Source organism: Gambusia affinis, linkage group LG24 (genome assembly GCF_019740435.1).
Source record: "Gambusia affinis linkage group LG24, SWU_Gaff_1.0, whole genome shotgun sequence".
In the NCBI taxonomy this organism is placed as follows: domain Eukaryota; kingdom Metazoa; phylum Chordata; class Actinopteri; order Cyprinodontiformes; family Poeciliidae; genus Gambusia; species Gambusia affinis.
In genome coordinates, this window is record NC_057891.1 from 8895274 (window position 1) to 8913444 (window position 18171).

The 18171-nt window shown below is 40.4% G+C and overlaps 1 protein-coding gene across 7 annotated transcripts in view; it reads left to right on the forward strand.

Annotated features, from left to right (window-relative positions):
• Window positions 1-17314, forward strand: part of fam184aa (family with sequence similarity 184 member Aa) — a 35511-nt gene extending 18197 nt beyond the window's left edge. Inside the window, exons 13-25 of one of the 7 annotated variants that reach the window (XM_044109251.1) lie at window positions 1512-1633; window positions 2508-2658; window positions 6624-6738; window positions 7252-7349; window positions 8151-8304; window positions 8916-9043; window positions 9131-9315; window positions 10668-10814; window positions 10956-11100; window positions 11441-11545; window positions 14857-14982; window positions 15106-15221; window positions 16465-17314. In XM_044109251.1, coding sequence (XP_043965186.1) covers window positions 1512-1633; window positions 2508-2658; window positions 6624-6738; window positions 7252-7349; window positions 8151-8304; window positions 8916-9043; window positions 9131-9315; window positions 10668-10814; window positions 10956-11100; window positions 11441-11545; window positions 14857-14982; window positions 15106-15213 — 1584 coding nt within the window. In that variant the 3' untranslated portion in view covers window positions 15214-15221; window positions 16465-17314. Of the gene's footprint in view, window positions 1-1511; window positions 1634-2507; window positions 2659-6623; window positions 6739-7251; window positions 7350-8150; window positions 8305-8915; window positions 9044-9130; window positions 9316-10667; window positions 10815-10955; window positions 11101-11440; window positions 11546-14856; window positions 15222-16464 lie in introns of all 7 variants that reach the window. The other 6 variants (XM_044109249.1, XM_044109247.1, XM_044109250.1 and 3 more) reach the window with 6 other exon arrangements.
• The last annotated feature ends 857 nt before the right edge of the window (window positions 17315-18171 follow it).

Here is an 18171-nt window from a genome sequence, read left to right on the forward strand (position 1 = left end):
TAAGTAAGAAATGCAATTAAAATCCCACGTGAATAAGTTTGTTCATGCGATAAGTCATTAAAAAACATCATCCTCCAACTACTTCCTGTTGTCGTCTTCATTGTTTGCGCCGATGACAACTTCCGGTTGTTGATCACGTGACTCTTGTGATGTGGAAAAAGTGTTTCCGTTTCAGTTTTACCAAATACACCAATTTCGATGCTGCCAAAAATACACACCTCACTCTTGTTCCAAAACTTTTTATTAATAAACAAGAGTCTTTTCGAAAGTGGCGTGTTTTTATCGGGAGAATGTATTTTCGAAAAGTCAAATTGTGCATCTGCGTAAGTCAATGGAAACGCTGGCAGTGACGTCAAAAAGAAAGAGATAAAGCTGAACGTAGTGGACATGGTTCAGAGTGCGACTGCAGCTAGCGATTATTTTAGTAATAAATTATGCTGTTGATTGTTCAGATGATTAATCAGACGTAAACAATTGTCACGTTCTGCAGATTTTTTAGGTTTTTTAACACAATATTAGAAATACACTAGGGACTCCATTTAAATAATTTCATTCCTTGCAAAATCATAGAATTCCTTTAGTGTTCTTTTGACCAGATGCATCTGCAAAACTTATTCACAGAGGAAGAAGAGATTTTTTTTAAATTCTTAAATACAAAATGTACATATATATCCTGTATATATATATATATATATATATATATATATATATATATATATATATATATATATATATATATATATATATATATATATATATATATATATATATATATATATATATATTTTGCTTAATTACTGCTCTGATGGTGTTGTCAGAGCAGTAATTAAGCTAACGACCTGCAGTGGTTTAGTGCTGACTCCTTCTAATCGGGAGATAAATGTAAAGTGAGAACAGCTTTTCTGGAAAATAAATGACTTATTAATTGCTGCAATAACTCTCCAAATGATTCCTGTCATGATAAAGAGCTAGTTTAACTTAAAACAACTGAGCTCGTGGAAAAGAGGAAATAAACAACAAGCACACAAAGATGACGTCAGCATGTCTCCATAATGGATTCTCTCCAAACGTATAATGCATCTGTGCAGAAAGAATCGTTTTCAAGCCTCTCTGCTATAAGTTTCTTGTTTTTATGTCTTTTTCTTTATCCTAAAAGTGAAATTTAGATGCAGCAAAATGTAAAATGTCATCCCGACATAATTAGTTCTCAGAAGCAGCAGAGTTTGGATTTACCCACTCAAGCGGCGCTTCCCCTCGCAGCTAAAAATAAGAGCATTTAAAGGTTTATAATGAGCTCATCAGCACATAAGCTCTGAATGCTCTTCAGCTGCTGGAAATGACTGACCTGATGAAGTTCGCATCAAAACCAGCACTATAAAAATGGAGGTGGTGTGTCACCCGGGAGAATTTTATTTTTTTATTTTTTTAAAGCTTCTTCTGCTAAATTCAGAAAAAGAAAAAAAAAAAACAGATACAAGAATGCAGCTGAATTCCCCCGTTTGCGCTCGTAGGAGGAGATTGAGACCCAGAAACAGCAGCATGATGCCAGGGTGATGGCCATCCGCACGGAGGAGAAACAGAAGATCGACAAGATGGCAGATGACTTGGATCAGAAATGGAGAGAAGCTCTGCGGTGAGGAGGAAACGAATCCCATCTCATCCCTGTCAGCCTGTCGGTCTCAGCTGTCTCGTTAAGATTTTTCTATTTGTTTTCTAATTCATGTCTGTCGCTCCTCACCCTCCTGCCACAGTCACCCTTATTATGAGAGGGAGACAGCTTCTTGCCCAAGAACGGACGGCTGCTAATGAGACGGAATAAAAACAAACTCCAAAATTTCCCGACTGATGAAATATTTGCAGATCGCCTTATGCCAGCTGGAGAATAAGCACACAAGCACAGAATATTAATGCAGACGCATCTCAATAATTAACTTTGGCGGATAAAGTTTTTTGTATTATACAAGTAACACTAGTATAACTTGTAATAGTGTAAGTCGTAGTATTATGAGAAAAAAGTTTGCTTCATTCTCATATGACTTTATTTTCATGTAATTATGACTTTATTCTCATAGAACTTGATTCTGGTATTTTAACTTTGTTCTTTTAATATTATGACTATTATTGTACAAGTACATTCTCACTATACTATGAGTTTATTCTCATGATATGGCGTTATTCTTGTCATTTAATGACTTTGTTCTCATAATTTTATGTTTTTTGTTTCTTTTTTTTTCTTAGTTTGGCCCTAATATTACATCATAAGTATACAGTATCGCTAAAAACCTAATTTGTTTCAGTAATTCAACTGAAACTGTGAAACTAATAAATAAATCTCATAAAATATTTTAGACTTTATTTCTGAAAAACAGGATTTAATCTCTCCAAAAGTTAAAAAAAAGTCACTTAAGACCAACAGACAGGGACGAAAAATCTGTATTTTGAACTAAAAAAAGATGTCACTCTGTGTGTAATGTTTCTATATGAAATATTTTCACGCCATTCTCCAGGGAGGAAGTGCGTTTGTTGAAGGAGGACCTGAGCGAGGAGTACGAAGCCGACAAACAGGCGGCTCTCAGTCGGCTTTCCCAACAGAAGGAGCTGGAGCTGATGGCATCACGAGAAGCCTGGCAGAGGAAAGTGGAAGATCTGCTGGAGCAGGTAAAACACGGTGGCACTAAACTCACTCAGGCTTAATGAAGTGTTATAAAGTCTAAGGTCGTGACCCCTACTCTTCTGCACTTTTGCCTGTAAAGTCCCAAAGAAATTGTTGAAAACTAAGCAAAAATAAATGTGTCTCAACTTGTCAAAACTTAAACCCGACTGAATAAAAGAAACCCAAATGGAAAATATCTCTGCAGAAAACAATAAAAGTGAAACAACGAGCAAGTAGATTTGAAGAAACATTAGAAACAAACCAACTCTCTCTATCTCTCCCATTTCTTTTTCTCAGAACACGAAGAAAACCTGCAATTTAAATCTGAACCAAAATAAAATAAAAGCCAGAGGTTCGACACTGAGCTCTGGTTTCTCTGTAAAAGTGGACAGTGAGTTATTCCACACTGAATAAAGTACAAAAGCATAAACAAGCCAACAGGCTTTTAAAAAAAATCAACCTAATATGTACCACAAAAACGGAATTTTGTTTGTGCAGCAAAAAATGATTATAAGGAACAAATGTAGACAGAGTGAAGGGCTGCTGGAAATAGAAAGCTAAATTTGGACCAGATGGGAGTGGGAGGATGGATTTCTTGATCTTTTCTTTGGTTTTTCCGAACAAAGCGATGACCTTTGACCCCTCTGCCTCATTGGGAGTGTCTGTGAGTGACGGCTCCACTTGATGTCGCGGTCTGTTGACAGGCTGAGGCAGAATGGCCCGTCAGAGGAGACAGACATGCAACCAATCTCACATTCACAGGCTTCCCGTTCTGCTAGTGACTTTGTTAACTCCACTTTTGTCATTTACATCAAGAGACTGTCAAAGCATCAATAAATTAGTTAGAAAAATAGGGATTTAATTTGTTGTTCCAGGTTTACTCTTCTTCGCTCACAGTGATGGTTTTATAATTTTTTCTTTGCCAAAGCAACATGTTTTTACCTCTGTGAGGATATGCATATACATGCTGCATGTTATCCTAAAGAAGACCTGGAGTGTGTGTGTGTGTGTGTTTGTTTGAAACTGATAGTGTATTCGTTAGAGGCACGTCTGGTTTTTACCACAATGCAGCTTGCCACCAGAGAAACATTTGACGTCAGGTTTGAGCACGATTTCCACTTCTGTTAAAGAGCAATCGAACCCTTGAGGGCAATTGTTTTATTTTGCAGAAAGACGTACAAAAGATTGCTTTCAGTTAGTTTTTTTGGGCAATTTCAACATACTGCAGAAAAACTCCATCTTAGGATATGGGTCATTTGCAAAACAGACGTTTCTTTGCATTTGTCATTTTGTTTTTGGTCGAGGATTTCTGTAAATTTGAACTTAAAAGCCTACTTCAGACAAACTCGATGTTGCTTTTTGCACTGAGCATTTACTATAAAAACGCTAAATGATTTAGTTATCGTTTTATAAATAGAAACTGAAATATGTTTGTCCTGTCTGGAGGATATCGTGTTCTCCTGATGATTTCTGTCCTTTTAACATTTTTGTGTATGAATAAAATACATTTTGCAGATCAAATAGGAGTAAAAGAAATATCAACTTTCATGTCAAAGATTGGAAAATGTCTTGAAGAAATAAACTCTTTTTATCTATAATTTATATAGAAATAAAATTTCATTTGTGGTGAATGAAAAATTGTTGCAGGACTTTAAATCACTTTTTTCACTCTGAAAACAAAATTAGATTAGACCATAAAAATTATGTCTAAGTTAGTTTCATTAATATTCAGTTCATTAAACATAAACCTTTCCATCTGTGCCGTACAATGTACTTTGACTATTTCGCTTCGGTTGAGAGTTTTCTTTCTTGATTTATTCGTTACTAAATAGATTTTGCTGTTGCTTGTTGCAAAATCAATTACTGATGACATTAATTACTCATCCCGTTTACATCTCGGATTCTGTGAAGCCACAGTCGATCTGGTAGTTGTGTTTGCGGCCCGCGTAGCAGCTGGCCTCTGCTCTGCGTTCTGCTCGTCAGCCAGAAACGAGACGAGTTGAGGGAGACGTGCTCATCCGTTGCGTCGCGTTGACAGTTGTTGACAGCCGCGCACAAAGCTGCCGTCTTGCTTTCAAGCCACTATTCATGCACGGATCACACGAGAAAGTCGTTAGAGAGACGCCGTTTGCTTTCACAGACCCAGGTGGGAGATTTCTGCTGCTTATCCACGAAGATTTCCAAAGTTCGTTTTAAATCCCGATGTAAACACCGCTCATGTCTACACGAGCTTTAAATGAGAGAGAGAGAGAGAAATGCTCGACTTCTGCCTCGCAGCTTTCCTTTTAGCTGCAAACAAATTGTACAATGCACTTTCAGACTGGATATAAATATTGTATCATGTGTGCTGGATGCAGTGATCTTAACTGTATTGACCTAGTTACAGCTCCGCAGATACACCAGCAGAACTGCAGGCTCAGAGTCCTTTAAGGCGAAAATAACCTCATGACGACATGAGCTGTTGGCTCTTATTTGTAAAATCAGGCTCCCGTCTTCACATGATCTACGTTTGAAGATTTCTCTCTCTGCACTATTGATTCCGTTCTCTAATTAATTGTTCCAGGAGTTAATTAGCTGTGCTTTTATATCGCCGCTAACAGGTTCTGCATCAGTGATGCCCACGTGTGGCAGGTTGAACTCGCAACCCCGACTTCCTTTTATGCTGTTCATTTCACCAACGGTTTCCATGGAGACTCCACAACATGATGAGTCAGGTTGATGTTTACGTCCAGCATTAATAAATCACATTCGTTTTGGGCTTTGATGCAACCATAGTACCATTGCTCATGTATATTACAACCTTTGACTCTGAAGGCTTTTTAAAAGCAAGGGATTGATGTACAAGTTTGAAATTGTTGGGAGATTTCTCTGACACACACTGGGTCAAAAGTTTACATGCTACTAATAGTTGTTGAGGATATTTTGTCTGAGCCAGATTTAGGTTAAATCTGGTTACAGGTGTTGCCTTGAAGCTTGAAAGTTATTTCCAAGCCATATTCCCCTTTCCCATTGTCTAAATATTCCTTCCTTGCTTTCTTCCTCACCTATGTTCTTTTACTTTCTACGTTGCTTCGTTCTTTCCTTCTGCCGCCTCAGTTGTGTGTGTTTCAGTGTTAAAAGAAGTTATTTAGAGAATATGAAAGTCTTCCAGTGTTGCAGGCATGGCTGGATGTGCCATGATTATCTATAATGACATCTTTTTCATTAAGATATTTTAATTACCAAAGTCTCACCCCAGGCTGCAGCTTGTGTGTGTGTGTAGGCGTTTGTACTCTAGAGTGTGTTTAATTATAAACCAGAAGCTCAGAGGTTGCAGAACATATTTGCTTTATTCTCCCTGTGAATTCGAAGGACTATTTGTAAGGCGAGCAGGTCAGCTGGCTGCTCGTCCTTAAATCTTCAGCCAGTGAAGAAGCTCACAAATGTCTTCTCCATCCTAATTTCCCCCATCCTCTCATTTTAAATCCATCTTACCTTACAGCCTCTGCTCTTGTACTTCTACACCGATAAATCCTGCTGGGGATTTAACATCGGCGGCTGAGGAAACAGAGCCGATTCTCTCAGAAACTCTTGCCAGTCAGAGCAGCTAGCATCTCGTCAAACCAAGCTGTTTGTGCACAAAAACCCCGCTTGGCTTGTTATTCAGGTAACTGCGCTAACGCTGCTCTTCTGACTGGCTGCGAAGAGCCGTGAAATCTCAGCTTTTAGCTCTAATCTCTGTGTCTATCAACATCAGTGTCAGAAATCTGGACTGTCTCTGATGAGGATTATCAAGTGCAGGAGCGAATCACGAAAATGTTGATCTATTTAAATGAGCTGCTCTGCATTTTCTGAAACTCTCGTCTTTTTCTGCACCAAAGAAGTTCAGAGTTAGCATATTTGCTCCGTATATTAGAGGTGTTTCTTGTCTGTAATTTCTTTTAATTCTATTTCAGGCATTAGGTATGTTTTGTGTTCCTTTTTTGTGCAGATATCGCTCCTGAAACAGTCCCTGGAGCTCCAGCTGTCACAGTCTCAGTCCGCTCTCCAGCAGCTGCAGTCTCAATTCAACCAAGAAAGGGAGCTGCTGAGCCAACAGCTTAAAGGTTTTTCTGAATTTCAAGATTATTTATTTAGTTTTAATTTATTTATTTAAGCGAAACACTAAACGCACTCAAACTTTCATCCCACATATCAGCTGGAGTCATTTTTGCAGAAAAACAGAAATAAATTTGAAAAATAAAGCATCCATCAAAGTTTAAAATGCAAAATAATGTTTTGCAAATGTTTTCATTTCCCTTGATTAGATGTTATGAGCAACAAGTTCAGCATTTGGTGTGATTTTTATGTGATCAAAGAAGTGAAAAGAAAATCACAATTTTTAAAAAATTTTGAGAATAATATCTGAAAAGTGTGGTATGCAAATTACAAATTCAAATATCACATGAATAAGCTTTATTTTGGTCTGTCACATAAAGCCCTCATATCGAAGGTTATGGTTATGATGTAGTAAAGTATAAAATGTCCCCATCACGTTAAGTCTTCGTCCTTTTGGCCATGTTGCTTTGTGACACTAACTGCTGACAGAAACCGAACGTTTTCCCGTTTTCCGTCTGCAGAGATGCAGAGGGAACATCAGAGGAGGGAGCATCGGCTCCAGGAGGCCCACTGCTGCGCCCTCAGCACCATGGAGGAGGCCCGACAGCACCAGATCAGAGTACGACGCTCCCACGCGCACACAGAGATTCCTTTAGACCACATTTCACACAAATAAGCTCTTGCTGCCCTTCGCAGCAGCTGCTGCACCTCTTCTATCTGTAATCAGCAAAAGTCAGGAGAAGGTAAACCCCATTTATGAGAGTAAGAAAAAAAAAGATTAGCTGGCATCCAGCTTGATTGGTTGCCTCAAGAGGCCTCCAGTGAATGATATCAACCCGAAGTAATTTCCTTCCGAGAGGAAATTAAAACCTCTTTCTGTCTGGAGGGTGTAATCGTCGCTGTTGCTTTTGCAATTTTTTTTTCCCCCCAGTTTAGTGTTAAAGTGTCATGATTGTGTTTGTGTGGAGCAGCTTTGGGAAACAGCTTCAGTAGGAGATGCTGCGCAAACGGCTACAGGCTGATTAAGGGAGAAGCTTCCCCGTGCTTTAGTGCTTTTTAATGAAATGAAGACAAATATTCATGTTGTATTTGGCAACCATCAATGGAGAATCACCAGTTGGGTATTTATTGGTGCCCAAATCCTAAAAATGAATGTTACTGAGGTATTTTTAGAAAATGTTTTACCTGAAGTGTAAATGTGACATGCCTACTTTGGAGTACAGTGTAGGATGTGTCATGCTGTGAGCCTGTTCGTCTCCCAAGAACCCAAGAAACTGTGTAAAAGCAAATGCTCATTTATGTTAATGGGTTATGAAATTGATCTTGTCTGAGCTGCGGCTTCGTCTCTGTGAGTCACAATTACAAAGAGGAGTCTAAACTTTGATTTTCGACCTTGACGTTTCTTCTCTGCCCTCTGCAGGCCCTGGAGGAGCGTCTGAAGCAGGAGCAGAGGGAGGAGGTCCATGCTCTGAAGGAGGCCCACCGGAGAACCCTGGAAATCCTCAGGCAGCAGTCAGAGCAGGAGCTGCAGACGCTCAGATTTGAACTGGAGGACGAGGGGAAAGCGAAGCTGGGTAAAAAGAGCACTTCCCTTTTAAAACTTCACTTTTGGCTTTGATTAGTTTTTTTAGTGTTTATATTCAGGACTGTTTTAATCCACTGAAATGTTTCCACTCAGGATCTTTCTGTGTGTGCTCAGATTACATCGCCTGTGATTTCTTTGAAGTTTTCACCTGCTGTGTGCTCAGATATTATCAAAGAATCCACCTTATTTTCCTTTTTCTCAACTACAGCTGAAGAGGAGCACAGCCAGGCTGTGGCACAGTGGAAAAATTTAAAATATATATACAGTTTAGTGGCTTGTTTTGCTTTGATTACTCTCCTGATTGGAATAGTGCATGTGTGTTGTGATGGAAGGTGTGGAAATCACTATGTCTTTAATCAGTCTTTAATCAGCTTTAATTCTGATGAAAGACTTTTTTTGATTAATGTTGCACCTCAGAAGCAGAATGGTTTGTCTTGTCGATGATATAATCAACAGGGAGCAGAGTTAATTTATCTTTATTTTCGTTTTAGGTGTTGATTTTATCTGCAAGTTGTGGTTTGATCTCTTAAAGCAGTTGCTTTTCATCACACTTAGATCATTTGATCCCTGACTTTATCTCTGTTTACGTCTGTCTGGCAGCATCTCTCCGAGCAGAACTGAACCACCTCCACGCCACGGCCATCGAGCACCTGAAGCAGATCCACCTCAAGGAAAACAGCTCAGCTAAGAGGGAACTGGAGAAGGCGATGGAGCACAGCCGCCAGCAGGTAACCGTGAACATTTCTGTTCGGACCGCCCGGATTTGTCCTGAAGTGGTCGTTTGACAGGATCGATCTGCTGGTTTTACTTTTCAGGAGCAAGAACTCCTGGTTCGCATCTCCGACCTGCAGGGCGAGCTGTGTTCCCGTAGCAACCGCATCACCGATCTGGACCACGAAATCCACTCTCTTAACGAGACCATCGACACTCTGACCAGAGAGCTGGAGATAAAGGGCAAAGAGGTGCTGCGAGTTCGCAGCGAAGCCAACCATCAGATAAGGTAGAAACTCCTGCAGGTCGCCTGGCAGTCGCCGTCAGATGTTTGGTTAAAAAGTGCATCATCGTGCCAGCTGAGGAGTGACTCGACACTAACTGACCCAGTTTGTAAAACAGAAATCTGAACACAAATCATCGGGGAGTAATTATCTGAAGAACACAACATCCAGAGATGCTTTGAAACTGCAGGTCTTAATTACAGCAGAAAAAAGAAGTAAAAGAACGCTGGGTTTCTCCTTTTTTTTCTTTTCTTTTTTTTATGAAGCTTCAACTTCAAAACATGTTCCTTCTGTTTGCACAGAAAGCATATAAAACCCAAACATACCCTCATTAAAATGAGAAGTTTTTGTGTGGAAAAACTGGGAATAATTTCAGAACTTGTTCTGGCTTTAATCCCATATAAACGCTGTGAAAAACAAGCAAATAGGAGGGAAAAATCTAAATTTGCTACTGAACGTTTATTGAAGCATCATAAAATTAAACCCCAGTTTTGAGTCTGCCTGTCTTCAATTTAAGAGAATCTGCTCTGTCGAAAACAAAGTGTAGATGTCCTTGTAGCATTTTCTTTTTCTTTTTACCATGGCTTGACACAACAAAAATACAAGGACGAACAGAATGATGCCAGATTTTCTACACACAGACTCAACGATTGATGAAATCCTTGAAAAAGAAAAACAAATGTTAGTATCCAGCCGAAAATCTCCTGAAGTGATTCCAGCAATCTGTGTAAAGCTGCAGGCTGACATTACAACCCAGAACAGGTTAAATCGAGTATAAGAGGCAAGAGATAAATATATATAATACTGTCGTTATCCATCTTTAAGCACTAAATGGTGCTTGTTTGATATCATAAATACTCTTAATGATTTTTTTTTAGCACAAGTTGTGCAGCTGGCTGCTGCTCTGAAGGCACAAATTATTTAAAGACTTTTCAGACACTAATGGTCAAGCAATGCTCAGCAGTCTATGTTATTAACCTGCCTTCAGTAATTCAGCCTCTTCTGCCGTATGAGACTACACCATTTATTTTTATTTTTTCTACTTAAATTGCAGACAGGCAAATTAATACCCTGACACTGTCGCCATGGTTACCACTTCTTTTAAGCTCTGAGGGACTAAATTCGCTCCAGCTCCCTTACCTTCCAGCCAAATTCAGTTTGCAGCTGCACATCTGCTGTCACCCAGTAAGATTAAATAAAACGTGGTAATTGTTCCCCAGCTGGAGTTTAGTTAAATTAGATGGACTAAAATATCATAACGGTGGATAAATCCCTTTTATGAAGTGTAAACTTTGCTTGAGCAAATCTATGCCTTATCTCCGGGGCTAACGCTGAACCGTATCCGCCTCCGCCACAGAGCGCATGAACAGGACCTCATAAAGAGGCACGAGAGGGATCTGGATGAGCTGAAAGTGGTTCATCACAGAGAGGTGCAGATTATGCTGGCTGACTTCAACAAGGCCCAGGAGGTTCTCAAAGACAAGATTTCTGCTCTGCAAATCCTGTAAGTCACAATAGCTCTCCTCCATCATGGCGGTTACCTGTCTGTTCAGAGCTGGTTTTTATTTACAGGCAAAGTTTGTTGTATTTAAATGTTTCTCTTTTTTTCTTTTTTTTTTGGCTTGTGTGTTTGCTTTGTGCGCAGATTGGAGGGTACGGAGGAGAAGTTGAGAAACAGAGAAAGCCGACCGGAAGATCTGCATCTCATCGCAGAGCTCAGAGAGATGGTGACAGAAAGAGAAGCTCTGGTCAAGAAACTCGTCGTGAGTGGACATTGTAGCAGTTTCCAAGTATGAATACAACAGAAACAAAGTTAGGGTTTGCTGGCTATATTCCTAAAATATAAAAAGTTAAAAGATGAACAAAGAAAAAGTCCTTTGTGCATGTATTTCTAGTTAAATGTCATCTTTTTAGCTTTATTTCCGTTGGGTTCAACCTTGCTGTTCATGATACTTGTGTTAAGTATGCATAAATATTCTTTCTAGCTAGTAGACCTAGCAAACCGGCACCATACGGAGGGTTTTAAAAGCACTCTACTTGTCTGTAATGGTAGTAATTTTTGAAGGAGTTAAGACTAATTGATGGTGGTAAGAGTTTGGATGCTTTGTAACGTCAAACCTGTTGCTTCAGGATGACAAGAAGTTCTACCAGCTGGAGTTGGTGAACAGAGAGACGGGCTTCAACAAGGTCTTCAATTCCAGTGCCAACGTTGGTGTCATCAATCCTCTTATCAAGGTGAGCGCATCCTCACTATCCCCTCATAGGAAATCAGATTAACCACAGTCACTATGAAATATGGAAAAGTATGGAGTTGGTGTTCTCCAAGTCAGGATTAAAAAAAAAGTGGAGGATTGTTATACTAATTTTGCATAAGAGATATTATGGAAAGTGAATCATCGCCTGTACAGACAGGCGATGATTCTATTTTATCACAACTTTCCTCCTCTTGTCTGATGGAACAAGCCTCGTTGTTTTAATAACAGATTATGTTGTAAAAGCAGTTTGTGTGCTTCACTTTCTTTTCTCTTCATAACATTTAAGCTCATCATTCCGTCTCATTATGTCAATAAACCATTTGTCTCACTGCGACGTAAGAAAACGAGACCATAACAAAGAATCTCAAAACTTTTTCCACAAAAACATGACTTTTATCTTGTAAAATACAAATCAGCTGAAGGGAAATCTTACAAAAAAAAACGTATGAATTACATTTTCCTTTCAAAATGTAATTATTTTATTGATTTCGATACAACAGGTTGAGGTCCATGCAGTCAGAGAAGCCTCTTTTATCACATTAAAAGCACATTAAGCTGTGCTAAGTTTAACAGGAAATGTTTTGTGCTTTAAAAGCATTAATTCTTGCATTAATACCTGTAAGTAGCCAACTGCCATATTAAAACCAAACTGCGTGTCTTTCTTTGTCTTTTGCAGTTTAAAAGGCTTAAAAACGTCAGGAAATGTTGAAACTTTTATGTAATTTCTTTTTGTTTAACTTGTTTTTTTGGGGGGTTTTTTTTACATATTTGTGACAAATTATTTACAGAATACCTACAAATGACTTATTTTCAACAACATAATACAGAAGCACAAAAATAAAGCATTCCTTTTTATTGCACTTAGATTCTATCTGCCAACTTTTCATTATGTTCTCCTTTATATTGTCGAGATTTGTAGAGAATTACTGATATTCAAGGATTTGCAATTTCAACTGTCTGTGAGAGACGCACAATGTAAAACACGCAGAAACACATGGTAACAATCTCTGCAGCTCAGGCTTTGGCACCATTTGATGGCAAATAAAAAACACTCACCGGAAGATTTTTCACCGTAAAACTGAAAAAAGGGGAAAGCATCAACTTTTCTCTGCTTTGTGTGAGTTTATTTAGCAGTCCTCCCAGGATCCCTTCCATCATCCAGAACCACGGCTGTCGCTATGCAACTTAGCATAATTACCCACCATTGATCCGCACAGAACAAGAGGAGCCAGAATAATAGTTCATCTCCATTGATTAAGCTTCTGTATTATATTGAAATCGATTGGCGCGAAAACAGGAGACGGCCTGAACGTTCGTCTGCTGCTCTGATAGAAAAACGAAACGCTCATTTCTCGTTTTTGTGCTTCTGATACCCGCATGTCGCCTCCACTGCGAAGCACAAATTGACGTCGTTTTGCTTCGAATCCCGCAGCCTTTGCGAAGCCCGCTCGCGTCCTTCCATCAAGCCTGTCGTGAGGCCTGATATCGGCTTACAGAGCTGCTCGTCACACTTTCATGTGTTTGCACACAGCTGTCACAGCCGATGCCGCCGAGAGACAATAATGCTTGATTTCGAGTCACAGCATCAGCTCATCATCTCCTCGTTTTCTGTCCTCCCCATCCTGTGGGCTGCTGGTGTTGTATAACATGCATTCTCCATTTTCTCAACTACACCCCCGCCTCCAAAATGTAATAGAAAATTACAGAATTTCTGATGAAGCTATGAGAGCTTTCTTTGCTGCAGCAAGGAAACAAGAGAAGATTTTAACCTGATTTATGCGAATCAAGCAGCATCTTTGTAAGTTGTTTGAGGTTTTCCAAATGTAAAAGTTGATAGTGAGTGCAATTGAGGTGCTGCATGTAAGCCCAGCAAGCAAAAGATCACAACCAGGCCCAGTAGGTCAAGTTTTAGGTGTGTTTGTCAGGTTTTCTCTTTGCCATCGTAGCTACGTTGCCGCTGGTAGCACCGATTCCCTTCATCTGACCCACTTTTATCTCACACACTACCAATGTAAGTGGTGTTAAAGCTGGTTCTTTGTATTTTGTGCTGAATTTGGAGTGAAGGAGTTGCTTGTGAAACTAGAATTTCAGTCTTTGCTTTATTATTTATCTCTATTTTAATCAGCTTTTGCCCTTCTTCACATTTTGTGATGTTGCAACCAGAATCGTCCATGTATTTGTTTCTGTAGGGACGGCCGTTTTTAAAAAAATAATCTGCAGCTGTATGGCCACATGTTGGTTGGATTACATTTTACATCAAGTTTCACTGATGCAGCAAATTATTCTTTATGTAAATCCATAACCAACCTACCTCCTCACGATACTGCTGTGATGCTTTAGGCGATTAATTCACCCCCTTCATACTGCTTCTTACCATTAATGTTGAGCTCATCACAGATGGCAGGAGGTAAAAACCTTGTGCTGCCTCTTTCGATTACACAAAGTTAATGAGATGAGGAGGAACTGGATGCATTTTGTAAGAAGCGAAGCTGAAACGGAGCAGATGTTGGAGGGTTTTGCGTCACCTTAGAGGAATCTACGGTAACGGCGGGAAAGAGGATCCTCTCAAACGCCTCCTGCTTCAGCTCGCACTAGACACTGCTGGGCTCTGCATCATCACAATTGTCATAGCGTCATCCTCATCGACATGGGAACATGAGGGTCAAATGTGAAACTGGACAGCATCAGTAATCTAGAGCTGCTCTGACAAATCTGAATTGTGACGACTAAAGTTTGCAGCATTTGCAACCAGTTTTAGCGGATTTTAGTGTTCATAAGCCGTCTGTAAAAGTGCAGGTTCCAAACTGAAAGTTGGACACAATTTAAGATGGTCTTCCTGTGATACATAAGGCATTAGATCCTGAATTACTGTATTAGTCAACTGAATGTTTTTTTAGGTTGACAAATTCTTTTCTCTGTGACAATTTAACTCTGCTTTATTTTTCCTCCAGAGTTTGACATTCATTCACAGTTTGGTGCCGTTTTTGTTTCCATGTTTTGTATGGAGACGGGGAAGAACAAGATCGTAATTTTGCACAAACCTTTTTATTGCCCATGAATTTTCGAGAATCTGATAAAAGCAACGAGGAACAGAGCTGTGAGTTTGCCTGAGGCTGTAGAAACCATGAAAAGAGCAGATAAATATTTCATTTACTGAGAGGATTCACCTCATGAGAGCGGAGGTTGTGTTTAAATCAGAAATGTTTTGCTGTCAAGTCCAATTAGACCAGCATTTAACCCAAATCAGCTAGCTAGCCAGCATTCATGTGTCGCCTCTCTGTGTGTCTGTAGTCAAAAACAGGCAGCCAATCAGATCAGCGCCTCACCAGCTTCCCTAGCCATTCAGCTCTCCGATTCGTCAGCCCTCCCACCATGAGCCACGAAGGCCAGGAGGAGGGGCGGTGGGAGGAGGGAGAGGTAGGACCAGGGGGCCGCTTTGCGCTTCCTCACTCCCCCCTCCAGAGGTCCCTCCCAAGACATAAGAAAGCCCTGCCACTGTTCAGCCCTCTTCCTCCTCCTTCTTCTTCTCCTCTACCTCAGCATCCTCTTCCTCATCCCCCACACCATCCCATGCCAAGCCTCGCTCCTCCTCATGCTCCTCAGGATCCCCTCGCGCAGCATCAGGGCCTGCAGAGCTGTGGGAGGTGAGAAATGATGTGAGTTCCCGCCGCCGCTGCAACTCTCCACTTTGGTTTTCACCGCAAACAGATCGCGTGTTCACGTCCGCCGCACCTCCACCACCCGCATCTTTGACATCACTCGTCTCGTTTAGTTCTGTCTTCAATGCCCAAACTCTCACTTACAGGTTTACTGAACACACGGGCGCTTTACAGAGGCTTCATTCCTCCTGAGACTTTTCTCATTTATTTAGGTTGTAAGCTGAAGTTGAACAAGAAAAGAAGTGAAGTCCCAGAAGACATGAATAATGTTAACACCTTGACAACTTTTTGTGCAAGTTTGAGCGTCGGTAAATGTCCCAACCGGCACCAGTTGCATCGTTCAACCTACAACTTTCAGGTTTCAGTATCATCAGTCAGCATTGCTCGTGACGTTTTAAGATAAAGCGCCAGCTATATGTAGTCCTTTATGATCACGCCGAGCGTTAAAGAGTGTATCGAGTCTAAAACATGAGCCAGGCGGGATTGAAATTGGAATTTTAATGTGGGCCTGGAGCCATCATGGAGCCCGGCTCCGATCGACTCATTTCACACAGCGCTGCAGTCTTTTGCAGCCAGACTTCATTAGATCAGGGTCAATACACAAAAATAATGAATGCATAATCCCCTGTTTTGATCCGCTGTGTCTGAACATTCCGTTTTTTGTTTTTTTATTTCTCGTCCAGCCTCCCCATTTCAACACCACGGACAGTTTTGCCTCTCATCCTTAACTTTCATCTCCATCTGCTGCTGGTTGCAATAAATAAAAGAGAAGATAGGTGGGAAACTCAAAACTTTGCAAGTTCAAATCAGTCTCAGTGGGACCTGAAAGGGAGAAAACTGCACTGCGGCAGCTTAGGAGTTGGAAAACTTGAAAGAAAGAGAAGAGGGCGAAGAAAAAAGAAAAGAGCAGCAGCTGCTGCCTCTGTCTTCTGTGAACACAAAGCAAACAGATGAAGGAGCGCTGCTTGCTACTGCTGATTAGAAATCACTGGAAGGTTTTGCCGACGGGGGGGGAATAGACTGCAGTTCTTTCAAAGAGTCGGTGTGAAACCTGAGGATTTGTTTCTGGGCCATTTTTAGCCATCTTAAGCCCTCTGTGGATTTTGCATCACTGTATTCTGTCACCGGTTCGGTCCGCAATTCCAACACACGAGCCGATCGCCGTTACTTTCTGCCGCCTCTGTCTTTCTTTCCCTCCCCTTCTTCTTAAGAGCTGTTATGTCTCTTTATTTCCCCGCAGCCTTCCTGAAGCCAGCGTTCCCACACCATCCGACTCGAGAGGGATCGAGGCAGAAAAAGTCAAAGAATATGTCCCGAAAGAGGAAGACTTGTACTCGCTGTACTTCTCTTTCTGACTGGCAAAAAAAAAAAAGCAAAAAAAAAAACAAAAAACAAACACCCCAGTTCTGTCAAAAAAATTTAAATAAAGTAATGGGACAGGGAGCTAAAGTGTGACGGTGAATCAAACGGTGCGATTCGAGACGCTTGATGGGTTGAGATAACAGACATCCGGTCCTCATATGAGCATTTCACGTTTCCAGTCTGATTTTTTTTTTTTTTTTTTTTACCTTTGGGCTTCCGTACATGGTGAGCATGAAGAGCAGTGCCTGATCATTATTAAAAGATTGTGAATTTAACAAAAAGGTGTCTGTTGAAACCAGATTATTATCTTCACTTTATTTAAAAGTACACTTTTTTTTTATCTTGCATCAAATCAGAATAAACTTTTAGCTGTTTTAGGTAAATTAGAATTGAAGAAACATATTTTTCATTTATTGAATGCCAGAAATGGTGAGTTTTAAAATTTTGTTCACACATTTGACCCCAAAACACACTGATCTCTGGGACACTTGTTGAACAGTGTGACATTGAAATGATTAAAACTGATGAACATGTGTTGGATTAATGTCTAGGAATTCAACCAACCACCCCATGCAATTGATTTTATTGATCTGAACAAAATGCTGCTCTCTTACTGGTGAATTTCTTCTTGAAACTCTCATTTTAAGAGCATGAACTCTCCAATGTCAGATTGCCTGAACGGTACAAGTTTCACTGGTCAACCGATATTTATTTATTTTATTTTCTATTACTCTTCTACACCTGCAAAACTATTTTCCACATAGAAACCAGTGATCGATCCGTTTGTTTTGTTTTTTTTAACTCAGATCTGTCTGCCTGCATGCTCATGTGTGTATTTCCGACTTCATCACTCACGTTGGTTCTGGTTGTGCTTTTTGGCCTCTGCAGTAAAAAAGATACCAGCAAACAGACAACAAAGTAAGAGCCTCACATCGGCTCGCTGTCCCAGTGCTTTGACTGTGTACATACAGTACATGTGTGAAGGGCGTTTTCAAACGTCAGAGCTAACCGAGGGGCGCTCGGTTTACGCTTTCCGTCGTCCTTAACAGTCTCAGGAGGAGAAACGCGCAGACGGGCTGAACCAAGCGTCCCATGTATTTTTATTATTCCCACTATTTATAACGTATAAACACTGTTTTTCCTGTGGTCTGTTTGTTGTGCCACAGGACCAGAGACGTAAAGAGGAAGAGTTCTGCCTTTTTTTGTTGTTTTTCCTTCTTTTTTTGTTATTTAACGCCAAGGAGGGTTTAGTCCAAGTTTAACGACAAGCGTCAACGCTTGGTGTCCGGGTCTGAACTCCTCTGCTGCAGGTCTCTGGCTGTGCAGACAGACCACAGAGCATGTGAAAACAGACACACTCATGCTGCTCTCATTCACTTGAAATACTCATATCTTCTCAGTGTACTGTCCCATTTTTCTTCCTTTTTTTTTTTCCCCCCAAACTCAAAGGTTTACGTGCTGGACTCCATTCAGAAAACCCTGCAGTTTTTCCAAGCTGCAAGCTCATCTTCAACCCAAAAGAGGTTTGTCCTCGGAAAGAGTTTGACGCGTAAAAGTTTCAGTTCAGTCCGATGTCTTCCTTTAA